Consider the following 12,985-nt stretch of genomic DNA (forward strand, 5'->3'; position numbering starts at 1 on the left):
CCCCTCCCCTCCCGTCCCCAAGACCACTTTTAAATGATCTTTGGGGTGGTTGTTACAGCCCTCCCAGGGAAACCTTCCTGGGGTATCGATGCCTTGCCTGTACCAGCTAGAACTGAGCAATCAATCCCCTGTCACTGTTCCAGTGATTGCTTTTGTTCATTCTTCCAAGCATTCCTTCTTGCCTTCACTACCAAGTTTCATTAGGCCTGGAAATCATATCCTTCCTGAAGTGCTGGACCTTCCTGCACATTTCATAGCATAGCAACGTAACTCCATTACCATGGATCCCAGACACAAGCGTGCAGAATTTATCTAACTAATCAAGCAGCTAAGGGACACCAATTTCAGCTACAATCAGCTTGGATTATAAAGCACTTACAGAAGAAAGGTAGCCTACAAGCACTTTCCAGGGAGGCAAAGCAATGAGTTGGGGGATTTTTTTGTTTGTGGTTTGTTTAGTTTGGGGTTTTTTAATGGCAAATGTAATGTGTATAGTCTTGGTAAACAGACAGAATTATTCATTCATCCATAAACTGTTTCCCACTGAGGTATCACACCTGCATGTAGTATTTGAGAGCTGGGAGTTCTTCCTTTAAAATATTACCTCACTGTAGAGGTTTTTGTCCAACTTTTACTCTGAATGTGATTATTATGCATTGCCATCTTTTGCCCAAAATCAAAATGCACTCTAAAATAAAGATGCACTCAGTTGCTCCCTGCAAAGCAGCTGGCTGGTGACTGATGTTGAATGGGATATGGACCAGTTGATCTTTTTCCACTTAGCAGTTAATGAAAACTTAATCAAATCTCAACTAGTAGCTAATCGGAAATCTCTACAAAAGCCATCTATTAAGCACAGACATAGGTCTTCCAGAATACAATTAACCCAATTAAGCCTCTCATCCAGGGAGGAAATCTGTCATCTGTATTTCATGCCTTTAAGGACCTATGTCAAGGTGTTTGGGACTGTTGCTGAGCATGTAATTCAAGAGATGCAATTAAGTGAGAGGGTTTTTTCTTTTCTACTTTTATGCACCCATTTAAGCCCTGATTTAAGGCCTATTTGGCATAGAAAACTTTAGTGGGTGGCCACAGTGGACAAATCTGTCCTGCACCAATTTGAAGAAAAATAGTGTATTGTTTTATAAATATTTCAAATGAGAAGGAAGGACACTTAAAACACAGCTTTGAAAATTGCAAAAAGATAATTAATTCTTACTGAGTTAGAGACTACAAAAGCATTTCTCATTAGGAAAATTTTAGAATTGACTTCAGAACAGCTTATAGCAAAGCCTGAATTACAAGTGTAACCCTTTTTCATAACAACAGTCTTCAGCAAGCAGTGCTATTTTTGTCAGTGATGAGTTCTTTTGTTGTTGGAGATGGCTTTCAATTTCATGATGTTGCAATCGGAAAGCCTTGAACGTTTCAGGATCAGTTCTAATATTTTCCTGTTGGTAAGCCATTTTTAAGGCAACATACCATTTATGGTTATTTTCCAAACATGGGGCCAAAATAAAAAGTCCAAGAAAGCCCATAACATAATTCGTTTTGACAGTAAGTATGCTTCTCCAGGTTTGACAGAGTCTGTGTGTACACCAGTTGAGCGATAAGTGTAACATTTGAGTTTCTCCTGGTCTTTTCCTCTTTTAAGGTATTTCTATTTTCTGTTAGTCTGTTTTCTTAGGAACTTGACACTGATAGATGCATTTCTGGTTTTTGGTTTGTGTGATTTGTGAATAAAGCTAGCAGTGATTTATGTAACCGGGGTCTTGAAGAATGAAACTTAACAATGCAAAGGTGACAAAAACCAAGCTTTCAACTATTATATCCATTCCAATACTGTTCAAGGTTTTCAGGTTGGTTTCATAAAATTTTATTTTCCTTGATCAATTTTTATTTTTCTTCATGTCTTCCATTTCAGGTCCTTTTTATCTTCTCTTTCAGGAAAAGTTACAATATGTTCTTCTTGACATTTCTTCTTAGATATGGCTTATCTACTTAGATACAACTCTCCTGAGCTGCCAAGGGAAAAAAAGCCAAAGCTACTAATTTCTCCTGACAAGTGTTTTCACTCTTTATTTTTTTCAATGACTGGTTGTGCTGTGTCCTGGACATCGGCGGCAGCTAATAAATAACTCCTGATGCCAGAATAACTCCTGATTCCAAAGGTTGACAGATATCATTTGAGCTCTCATTTCAGAGGTAAATGACAGCCCTTTAACCCAATTATAGTCCAGTGTGGCATAATTGGACTCATTTGTTATCCTTTACCAACTGGCTACTGCAGTTAATTTATGAAAAATGGGACAGTATTCCTTCTTCAAGGGGTATTAGAGTCTACTATGCTTTATTTTATACATTGTTTAGAACACTCCAGACTGTTTCTACCTTAGCACAAATTTTTCCTTTTCTGCATCTGCCCATTGTTTCCCAACTGCCTTTTATTATGCTGAAATCTATTGCTTTTGTGTTAATATGTTTTACAGTAGTTTTCACTGAGACATTTGAAGTTTTTACTTTTGTCACAGTGTCCCTCTTATTGATACAGCTAATTTTACTATAATGTCAACTACTTTGTAGGTATATAACTGTAATTGTAACTGTCATCTAAATCTGTTCCTTATTGCACTGCTAGCAATGCAGCAGACCACTGCCACTAGCATCAAACTTTCCTGTAATTCTGACTCTGTAGTGAATTCCTTCCCAACTGGCAATAAGAAAGTCTTACACAGCTCTTTCTCTGCTTGAGTTCTCTGTTTTCTGGATTGTGAAATTATCCTTTGCATAATTCAAGAACCACTTCATGATCTATGTTTGGCAGAATTTGTTACCCAACAGATGTCTGGACAGTTAATGACCTCTGTAAGTACAGCCCTGTGATTTCTTGCTACTGATGGTCCAAGAATTTTAATCTATTCTGCTACAAGTCAGCTCCTGAGCAGCATGTCACCTCTTATTATAAAACAAAAGCATAAAATGTGTATATCTTTTCAGAATTGTTATGCCTAGTCAGAACTGGTATTTTTCCCTCATTTTCTTCTGAGTCTTTGCTCATATATGTGTAGATGCAATGCACAAATGCACATAGCTCCGTATTTTTCCTTGGCCAAAATCAAAGAACATGAATGAAAAACCCTGAAATTAATCAAAATATCATTTCAGAGAAAAAGTACTCCCAGAAATAAAAGTCAGAACTCCCACTGCACACCTTTAAGTTGGGGAAAGGGCAGATAAGTAAAAAGGTCTGTGGTAGCAAAGCCTTTTTGACTGTCACTTTTACACATATGGCAGATGTAGTCTTACAAGAGGATTTGAAGGCACTAGAGTGATGTGTTCACAGTATGAAATCATGCTGCAGCTGCACAACCATTCCTTCTTTCCTCTTCCCCATTCAGATCAGGTTCTAGCCTACCCCTGCATAGGAAAGTTGTCCTAGTTTCTCTTCTGGATTGTTTTTTTTTCTGTTCAGTTTTCGGCACTTGTGAGAGGAAAATTGTCAGGCAGGATTGTATCAAAGAGGAGGTAAGACAGTCCCTAACATCTGGCACTCATGTCCCAGTGGAGGGAGTCAAGGAATTGAATGTTTATTGATACGGGTCCAGTCAGACATCCCTGTGGAGATATTCTGCAATCCAGGTGCTGAAGTCCCTAGAACATAAATCTGCACAGTGAAGTGCTTGAGAGAATGGCTTGTACTTCAGTGTGTGTGCCACTGTGAAGGAGAGAAATTAGGCTGCCTGCATAAAAGTGCTCCTCTAGCAGTCAGGGTCCTGACAGCTGCCTGGAACTCTCACCACAGAGCTCCTGAAGTGCCAGGAAGTTTGCTAGGTGCCTCACTGGTACCTGTTTCTGCAGTGAAAGGGTTGTTGTGGCCGAACTGTTGGATTGGAAGGTACCAAAACCTGGAGAAAGTTTTGGCAGCTGGATCTACACTGGTAAGGTTCGGAAGCCAATGCTCTTGCATTTTATGCAGAGCTCTTGCAATTGATGTTACTTGGCAATTTTGGCATGAAACTCCTGGCAACCTCTCAGATGGTACGTGGATCTGGCTTGGAGGACAGCATGGAGCAGGACTCATTTCCTCAAAAGCAACTTTACGTCATCACTTTCACGTGAAGCAGAAAATGTAGTTCTTCAGTGCAAGCTGGAACACACAGTTTGGCCTCAGAACCCAAAGAACAATGTCTGGTCTGTTTTATGAGCTAGAGAGCGGGAGCAGGTACCTGAATTTCTTGCTACAGATTTGGTATTGGTCTCTCTAGCTTTGGCAAAGGGTTTCTTTTTCAGTTTGGTGAGGGACTTTTTTGTTTGTTTGGGGTTTTTTTTGTTTGGTTGGTTGTTTTGTTGTGGGTTTGTTTTTTTTAGTGGGAGGAGTTTGAGGATTTTTGTTTGTTAGTTTAAGTGTGTGCGCCTGCATGCATATGTACTTTTGGTTTTCTTCAGATGGAGAAACCTGTTTCCAACACTCATTCAGTACAGTTTAAAGGGTCTTTACATGTTCTTAATTACTACCTTTCCCCTTCTCCTGTGTATTTTCACTTGAACACTTTGGGAGACATGGCCAATTCTTATTGTTTCTTGTCATGGTTCACTGGCAAATAACTATTGCCCTAGTCCCCTCCAGTTACTGGTAACTGATCCAACACACCAGACAAGTTCTTTTGATTTCAAGGGCATCGCTTGGCCTCTTATGGAGTCTTTTGAACCCCTGTATCTTTTGATACTGATACCTGGTTTAGAGCATCTATGTGAAAATTGTCCCGTGATCATATTAAGCATACAATACAGAGGCTGTTCAGGGGCTAATTAGCTTGAATTTTGGGGGCTAATGAAAACTACTGAGACTGTAAATTTTTTTCTCCTTCTTCCCAGCTGAACTGACTCACGGGTTTTCTTTGGAGTTTCCTAGTGCACTTTCCCATTTGGAGTTTCCTAGTGCACTTTCAGAGGTACAAGCTGTACACTCATCAGTTCCTCAGTCTTCACAGAAGTATTTCTACTATATTGTCAGATGATATTTTTATACAAGGAGGTCACTGAGTTACAGATGAGGACATGCCTGAATAATTGGTTTTGCCCTCCGAACACATGTGGCCTCTTGTCTCTAGAGCATTTCCTATTTTACAATAAAGAGTATTTCTCCCACTTTCATGAATTTCACATTTGGTGGATGTCCTATGGTGTCCAGTGCTTTTACACCCACTCTTGTCCCAAAGGAAGTCTCCCAAAGACAGCTATACTTGACTCAGATATGGTTCTCTCATCAAAATCAAAGGGCACTCTGTAGATTGTGATGATAAACATATGGGCTTACTACAGTGCAAGATGTTCAAAGCAATCAGACATTCTGGCTGCAATTTATCTAGAATAAAAATTATCAGGAATGGCCAGGAGGTAATCTGAACCAAATGCTCTATAACACCATCCGTGATAATGTCCCATCTAAATGTGGCATTACTGGGATGTCTATACGTGCTCACAGGTTGAGGAACCTCTTGCCACAGTGTTGGCCAGAAATGGTGATTTGCCTGCTGAAGAAAAGGTGGCACATAACATTGGCGCAGAGTAAGACATGCAAAAGTTTGATTAGACAATCTGGATTCTTTTTTAACTCCAAACAGCCCTGCAGCAGTGAGTCATAAGTCCCTGAATACACTGAAACTTCTGCAATTTTGCTCTCAAGCTGCTTCTTGGGACTTCGCAGAAATCATTTTCTACAGGAGGGATGAGTTCAGTTGCCCTGCTTTAGGAACCACAAGCTTTTAAAGCAATCTTTTGTCACAGGTCTGAGTTGACAAAACTGGCAGTTTAGTGGCAGTTCCACCTATTTTTTAAGGATTCAGATACTTTGGACAATATGGAGCTTTCCATGTAATTGCAGTAAGGGGTAAATATGGCTTGACTGCAAGAAAACCGCCCAGCTCCAAAAATTTTCTGTTGAAAAGTATGTATTAAAATCATGCCAGAGCTTTGTTAGCAGTAGCATTGCTAAGATCTTTTGGCCATAAGTTGTATTAGACTTTTTGTATTTTTTAATTATGCCTTCATTTTTTCTTCAAAGGTACTTTCAATATTAACAAGCAATAAACATATTTATATTTTTAATAGTAGTTTATATTTTAATAATAGTTTTCTTGTTCTTCTCTTTGTACACTCAGATCATAGAATCACAGAATGGTTGGGTTTGAAGGGACCTTAAAGATCACTGAGTTCCAACCCCCCTGCCATGGGCAGGGACACCTTCCACTATACCAGATTGCTCAGAGCCCAGTCAAACCTGGCCTTGAACATTCCTTCCAAGGATGGAACATTCCCAGTTTCTCTGAACATGTTAGTATCTTACCACCTTCCCTACAAAAGGTTTCTTCTTATGCCTACTTCTTATGCCTAATCTAAACCTTCCTTCATTTTAAAACCCTTGCCACTTGTCCTGCCACCACAAGCCTTGGTAAAAAGTCCCTCTGTCTTTCTTACAGGCTGCCTTTATATATTGAAAAACTGCAATAATGTTTCCCTGGCACCTTCTCTTCTCCAGGCTGAACAATCCCAAGCTCTCTGCCTTTCCTCATAGGAGAGATGTTCAAGCCCTCTGACCATTTTTGTGGTTCTCTGGACCATCTTTAAGAGGTCCATGTCCTTCCTGTGCTGGGGACAGCAAACCTGGATGCAGCACTCTAGATGGGGTCTCACAAACATACTCTACAAGAGTACAGGGGAATAATCCCTGGACTTGCTAGCCATGCTGCTCTTGTTGCAGGCCAGAGAGTGACTGGTTTTCTGGGCTGTGAGTGCACACTGCTGGGTCATATCCAATTTTTCACTGACCAGTATTCCCAAGATCTTCTCTGCAAGGCTGCTCTCAGTCCATTCATCCCCTGGCTTGTACTGGTAATACACTGATCTGGGTGCAGCACCTTGCACTTGGTTTTGTTCCTTGATATTCCCTGGATATGTTCTTAACTGCACACTTTAGATGAAAGAAAAGGAAATACTTCAGAGTTTTCATATAGTTCATGCATTATGTAAGACAAATTTATTTACCTCTCATGCAGGTTACATAGGTGATTTTAATGCATTTTCCAGATACAAAATTGTGTTTGTTGATGATACTTTATGATTCTTCAATATCACAGAGGGAAGATTTAGGGAAGAAAAAAACAAAGAAGTCTTAAGTCCTGAGGCCTAGAAAAATATGAAAATAATGAGCTTAGAAGAATTAGTGGTCAGAAAGTTCTAGGAAAAAGACAGTGAATAAAATTACAGAGGTTTTTTACAGAAAGTTGGGAGCCCAAAATGTGAGTAATACTATAGCAGGATCAATGAGGACAAAGGAAACAGCAATAAGACTGCATACAATGCCAGAACTGCTTATGGGGCAAAATGCATGAGCCAGGAGTTCTCATTTGCAGCCCACACACTGACACAGCATCACTTTTTTTGTTCTCACATGTTAACAGTCAGTTACAAAGCCAGCAGCACTTGCATGGCAGCTAAAAATGAGTATATATTTTCTTGAGAGGGTGCTACACAGTGGTACTTCCATGTTTATTTTTTAATGCTAATCTTTCCATAACTTCGACCCACTGCAGATTCAAGCTCTGATTCTCATAGGCCCTCATTTTCTCAATGGCCACATAAATTGAGACTAATAAAAGAAGAAAACTGTCACAATGAGCATGTAGGGCTTATTATTAGCAATGTGATAGGTGGTACACTATTGTGTGACTGATAAATACCTGGAGCAAAATAAGGAGCAGCGATTAAATTTGAGGGTGCATTTTTGTAACAAGCTTCATATTTCTAAGCAGGATGGACAAGCAAATCTTCCACAGAACCTTTTGGTACTTCATGAAGTTTTCCTTCCTATACAAAGAGCTCATCTGTATTTGTTTCCCACAGTCTTCAAGAATGATGTAGCATCTGAAATTAAAAATACTTTTCAGTAACTATTTTATGAAGGCTGTCACTGATGACAAAATAGGAGAAGGAGAGAATTTTAAGCATGCACTTTTGCAGTTGCATAGAGGTGCAGGTATAGAAGAAACTGTATATATTGTAAAGCTGGAAAACATCTAGTTTACAAACACGCAGAGAAGAAAAGCATGAGAGAGAGTAAAACACTATTCAATGACTATTGAGAGGCAACTCTACTTTTTGCCAAGTGGTTTTTACCTTTTTTATGTGGTTATCTTTTGTGTATGTGAGTTCTTTAATTTTGCATGGGTGATTAAGGAAGAGGCCTCAGAAGCCAAAATCTGGCTTGCTGTCAACAGAGCAATTTTAAATTTAAGCACTGAATCAGTGATAGTGCAGTTTTGCTCCCACACTAGTTCCCATCTTGCAGGGTAAGAGCAACTGGAATCAGATTAATTGATGGCTCAAAAGGGCATTATATAATAATATTATAGAATAATTTGGGCTTAAAATTAATCACCATAAACTGGTTCTTCTTTATTAGAGGCCTCTTTTTGTGACTTTTACTATTACTGTTATTATTCTTGAGTACTTTGTAACAAAAAGACCAATATGTTTATTAAATTGTCCTATGCCTACTCAGTGGCCCCAGAGCTTGACAGTTTTAGCTGAAATTTATGAGAGATGTCACTTACATTGCCAGATCACGTAATGGTCATAATTATGCAGAAAAGTACAATTGCACCAAAGTAGGACATGTTGCTGTGCTTTTTGGTCAAAGGATTTCACCTCATATTGTAACAGGAGAAACAACTTTGCAGAACAGGAGAATCTGTAAACACAGATCTGTAATTCCCAGCAGAGCTGGGAACCTTCGGCTCCCTCCTCTCTGGGCCACTCTTTCCATCTGCAGGTCGGGGTTCTCTCTGCTTATCTAAACTGTCACACAAGATGTGATTACCTACTTTTTAAAACAACTTCAGTATGTAAAATTTAGAAGAATCTCACGCGTGTATGTCAAAATAAACAGACGTAAGAAACCAATCCCAAACCCAACCAAACAGAAGATGGAGCCAAAGAGCAGCTTTTAAAGCAAACTGCCAGAGACGCTTGGGAATTCGGTTGGCTCCATCTCCTGAACTACAAACAGGATTGCAAAAGGAATTGGACAAAGTCCTTCAAGACTCTGGTGCACTACGAGGGATTGGAAAGAGGCTCCACTGTGTGTGAACGCATCAGTCCGAACCAGCACAGCTGCTTCCCCGGGGTCTTCTGTCCTCACCCTGCATATGAATAACACGAGCCAGGACTGCTGCTTAGAGCCTAATTCTGCTCTACCCCAATCAAAAGAGGGAAAGACAGCCTGCCTCAAGAATAGGAAGGCAAAAACTAAAAGAGGGATGGATGTTTCATTTACCGTGGTGTCATGCCAGAACACAGAGTATGAGAAATGATGCTAAGAACCAAAGATGAGGTGATTTGATATAATTTGATATAAAGTAAGCTGCATTTTTCAGCTTGGTTTTCATTCTGTCTTACTGGTGGATACACTCTTCCAAGAAAGTTCACATAATCAAGCATACCTACTAGACAAGAAATAGAACATTTAAATTATGTCATCATGTAATTTTTGCAATTTCCTGCAAAAAGCAAATACCAGAGGAGCATCTTATAATTTTTAATCCTACAACATTTTTAATGCAGAAAAATAACTGAATAAGCTTGCTTTTCTTGGCTTCAGACTCAGATACTAAGTTGTCATGCTTTCAGTCCTAGCAATATTTTTAATCCATGCAATCTGACCTGAAAGCTATGACAGAAAATGAAAACATATATTCTAGGAAGTATTTATAAGATTTATTTGCTTGATTTTTCTTTTCAGTTATATCAGGAAACACTTTTCTAAAGTACCCTAATTTTGCTTCTGTAACTTCTCATTAAACTCGACGTCTACAGCAATTCTTTGTTTGAACTGTCACACAAGACATGATTACCAACTCTCTGTCACTATAGGAAAACTGTTTTTTAAAAATTTTTGATTGTTTTGTGTGACAATGGTAGATCTGGGAGAACACTTAGGTCTTGTTGGTAATTTCCATGCCTTTTCCATCACAATACTCTTTAAGCCTGCTGGGGAGAATGCAAGAGGAAGCTCCAGGTTCTCACTGAAATCTTGCTATTTTCTCTCTGTCTCCCTTACTCCTCTCCCCAAGTTTCCATACATTACTTTTTCTTCCATCAGTCATAGCAAAATTGCTTTTGTGTGACATAATTTCCCAGCCCTATTTCCCATCTCATCAGGGAGAACAGAGCACTGACCTCAAGTTTGCACACCTAGTAAAAAGATGTACTAGACCTCAGGACATCTTTCTATTATTCAAGTACTTTCTTTGCAGGTCTTGCAGAGGAAATCACCATTACAGATAAGCTTAAAAAAAATGCCCTCAAGAATTTTATCTTGAATAGCCACTGGAATTCTGGAATCTCTCTTTCATTCTCTTTTTTTCCCCCTCCTTCCTTTCTCCCCAAAAGGTAACTTTTTTCCAAAGACTGACCATTTATATAGAGCATATATTTGATTTTATCATATTATGTCACTTCAGTCTAAAATGTATGCCTGCCTTTCAGTGTTTTCCTTCAAACAGTGTCTTAAACCTTGAAGGAGTAGCTGGACCTGGAACTGTTTAAGGATACAGGAGAAACAAGATTTATAGGGAAGAGTGATGTTTCAGTAGGCAACTGAGGATAATCCAGTTGGTTTGGGAGATATGTAGGACCACCTTCCAGTCCTGTGATCCACACCTTTGCCTATCAAGACACTCATTTTCTCAACTACTTTCTTCCTTAAAAGCCTTTATGGAAAATGTATTCTGGGTCTCCCAAGAGCCTGCAACCTGCTGTCTCCAGCATATGGTCAGACCCTGTTTATCTGTCAAGTGATCCACAATGCCTAATCTTTCAAGCAAACTACTGCAAGGTCAGTAGATCTTACCAGACTTCAGTTTAACAGATATTTTTAGATATATTCTGAAAACTAACAAGTATATCAATCTTCAAAGAATACCTTACACCTCACCAAGTAGTCAGACATGCATTTCTATCTGTAACTCTAGCCTAGGACTGCAGGATCATCCATAGCAGTAAGAAGGTGGCTCTTTGACTCTTCAGTAGTAGCTCCCTTTTAAGAATTACAAGGAAGAGTCCAGTCACACATCCTCAGGGAAATAGTTTGAGACTGCACATTCCTTTCCTGTAATCCAGCTGCTGCTGACCAGACCTTTCCCTCTACACTACATTTGTGGACCTGTCATGTTTAGTTGAGAAACCTTAAATGTCTTGCTGTGCTCCTGCTGACGCTGCCTGTTTGTTTAGCAGAACAGAGGTCGCTAAACAGGGTGAAATTTAATTTCTGTCAGAAGCAATTGACTTTATCTTTCCTCTGCTGCCTCTGTCTACTACATAGGCAACAGACACGTGAATGGGCAATCAGGATTTGTCCTGTTGCGGATTCTACTCCTGGAGGAAAATGTAATCTCCTGATCTTAAATTTTTTCATACCTGATTAGATAGATAGATAGATAGATAGATAGATAGATAGATAGATAGATAGATAGATAGATAGATAGATAGATATTTTTTTCCCACGAGAAACGCTGTTTGGCTTAGTGTGGGTAAACTTAAAGTTGCAGCTGAAATAGCGCTTTCCAATCTGCTGACAAGTTCTACAATGTAGGACAGCAGTTCAGACATTGAGCATGATTTTCCAGAATCTTTCGAGACAGATTATGAAAGTTTGGCACATGCCTCGGGAGGAAGTTGCCTTTTCATTGGTTTCACCACAGAGCTTTGGGCTCTGACTTTCTTGGAGCTCAATGAATCTGTCAGGAAAAACGAGTGAAAAGAAGCCGTTTGATGAAAACGAGCTGCTGGAGGTCTGCCGCGTTTCCCCTAGGAATAAGCTTTCTGAAAGAGAATTTCTGCTGGCGCCTCGGTGCAGCCCTGACTGCCAGCGTCCCTTGTCTAATGCAGCAGCAGAAATCCCATGTTTACCTTCAGTCCCAGGAAAAACTAAGACAGGAAAATGTAAACAGATGGATGGAACTACTTTCGCAGCACCATTCTGTTTAATCTTTACTCGCGTTGGTTTTGGTTTTTTTCGCCCTGCGGCCCCAGCAGTGCGGGATGGACCGCACGGTGCCGATAGTCCAGAACCGGGTCAGAGAGGGACGCGCTCCCCGGGCTGCCCCTGGGGCGAGCCCGCGGCGCTGGGAGGGCGGCCCTGGCAGGAGAGCTGCCCCCGCACCTCGGCCGGACCGCAGCTTTCCCTTGGCGAGGGCGCGGCTCCGCAGCCCCTCTCTGCGAGATGGCGGGGCCGCTCCCCGGCTCCGCAGCTGGCCCAGCTTCTCGCCCGCCGAGTTGCGCAGCGAGTCCCAGGTGCAGCCGGGGGCGCGGCCCCGCAGCCCCTCCAGCCGCGGGCACGTCTGGGGAGGGGGCACGGGGCGCTCGGGGACCGTCCCGAGCCCCCCGAGGTGTGGGAACCCCCCCGGGAACAGGGAATGGGGGGGACACCCACCCACAACCCCAAAGCCATGCCCCATGCGCCCTGGGGCAGGGGTGCAGAGGGGCGCTCGGGGGTGGCTCTGGGGTGGCCACGTCCCTCCCAGTGTCCCCAGTGTCCCCAGTACCATGTTGAACTGGTCCTCCTCGCCCTCGGCCTCGCTGCCATCCCGCGGCTCCATGGGCACGTTGTGGATCCGCACCAACATCTTGGCGGCCGCGTTGCGCTTGGCCAGCTTCTTGGAGGTGCCGCTGCCTGGAGAGGGGGCTCGGCGTGAGCCGGGACCCCCCGGCAGCGCCCCCGAGACCCCCGGGGGCCCCGTCCCCCTCACCGATCTCCACGAATCTCTCCACGCGGCACGTCATGGTGAACTCCTTGCGGTGCGCCGGCCCCGACTCCTGCGTCACCGTGTACTCGGGCAGGCGCCAGCCCTTCTGCACCACCAGCTCCTGGGGACAGCGACAGGGACAGCCACACCCCAGCGTGGGGACAGCGACAGCGACAGGGACA

At 41.9% G+C, this 12,985-nt stretch overlaps 1 protein-coding gene and 2 long non-coding RNA genes across 4 annotated transcripts in view; 1 reads left to right on the forward strand and 2 right to left on the reverse strand.

The window, feature by feature from the left end:
* The window catches only part of LOC107213452, an 11,188-nt gene extending 5,110 nt beyond the window's left edge, over positions 1–6,078 (forward strand). Inside the window, exons 2-3 of one of the 2 annotated variants that reach the window (XR_004497793.1) lie at positions 1,948–4,222; positions 4,876–6,078. This is a non-coding gene — a long non-coding RNA (uncharacterized LOC107213452). Of the gene's footprint in view, positions 1–1,947; positions 4,223–4,875 lie in introns of those variants that run through there. The other variant, XR_001524731.3, reaches the window with a different exon arrangement.
* A 197-nt stretch (positions 6,079–6,275) lies between these two features.
* LOC107203877 lies at positions 6,276–12,287 on the reverse strand. The gene is made up of 3 exons (XR_001521399.2): positions 11,968–12,287; positions 7,740–7,923; positions 6,276–7,185 (listed from the first exon to the last, which is right to left on the reverse strand). It is a non-coding gene; the product is annotated as an uncharacterized LOC107203877 (long non-coding RNA).
* Positions 12,288–12,985, reverse strand: part of LOC107209537 (RISC-loading complex subunit TARBP2-like) — a gene marked incomplete at its 3' end in the record, with an annotated part of 867 nt that continues 169 nt past the window's right edge. Inside the window, exons 2-4 of the mRNA XM_015639444.1 lie at positions 12,807–12,982; positions 12,603–12,730; positions 12,288–12,398 (exon numbers count right to left, since the gene is read on the reverse strand). Coding sequence (XP_015494930.1) covers positions 12,288–12,398; positions 12,603–12,730; positions 12,807–12,982 — 415 coding nt within the window. The remainder of the gene's footprint in view (positions 12,399–12,602; positions 12,731–12,806; positions 12,983–12,985) is intronic.

This window comes from Parus major, chromosome 1, assembly GCF_001522545.3.
Source record: "Parus major isolate Abel chromosome 1, Parus_major1.1, whole genome shotgun sequence".
Lineage (NCBI taxonomy): Eukaryota > Metazoa > Chordata > Aves > Passeriformes > Paridae > Parus > Parus major.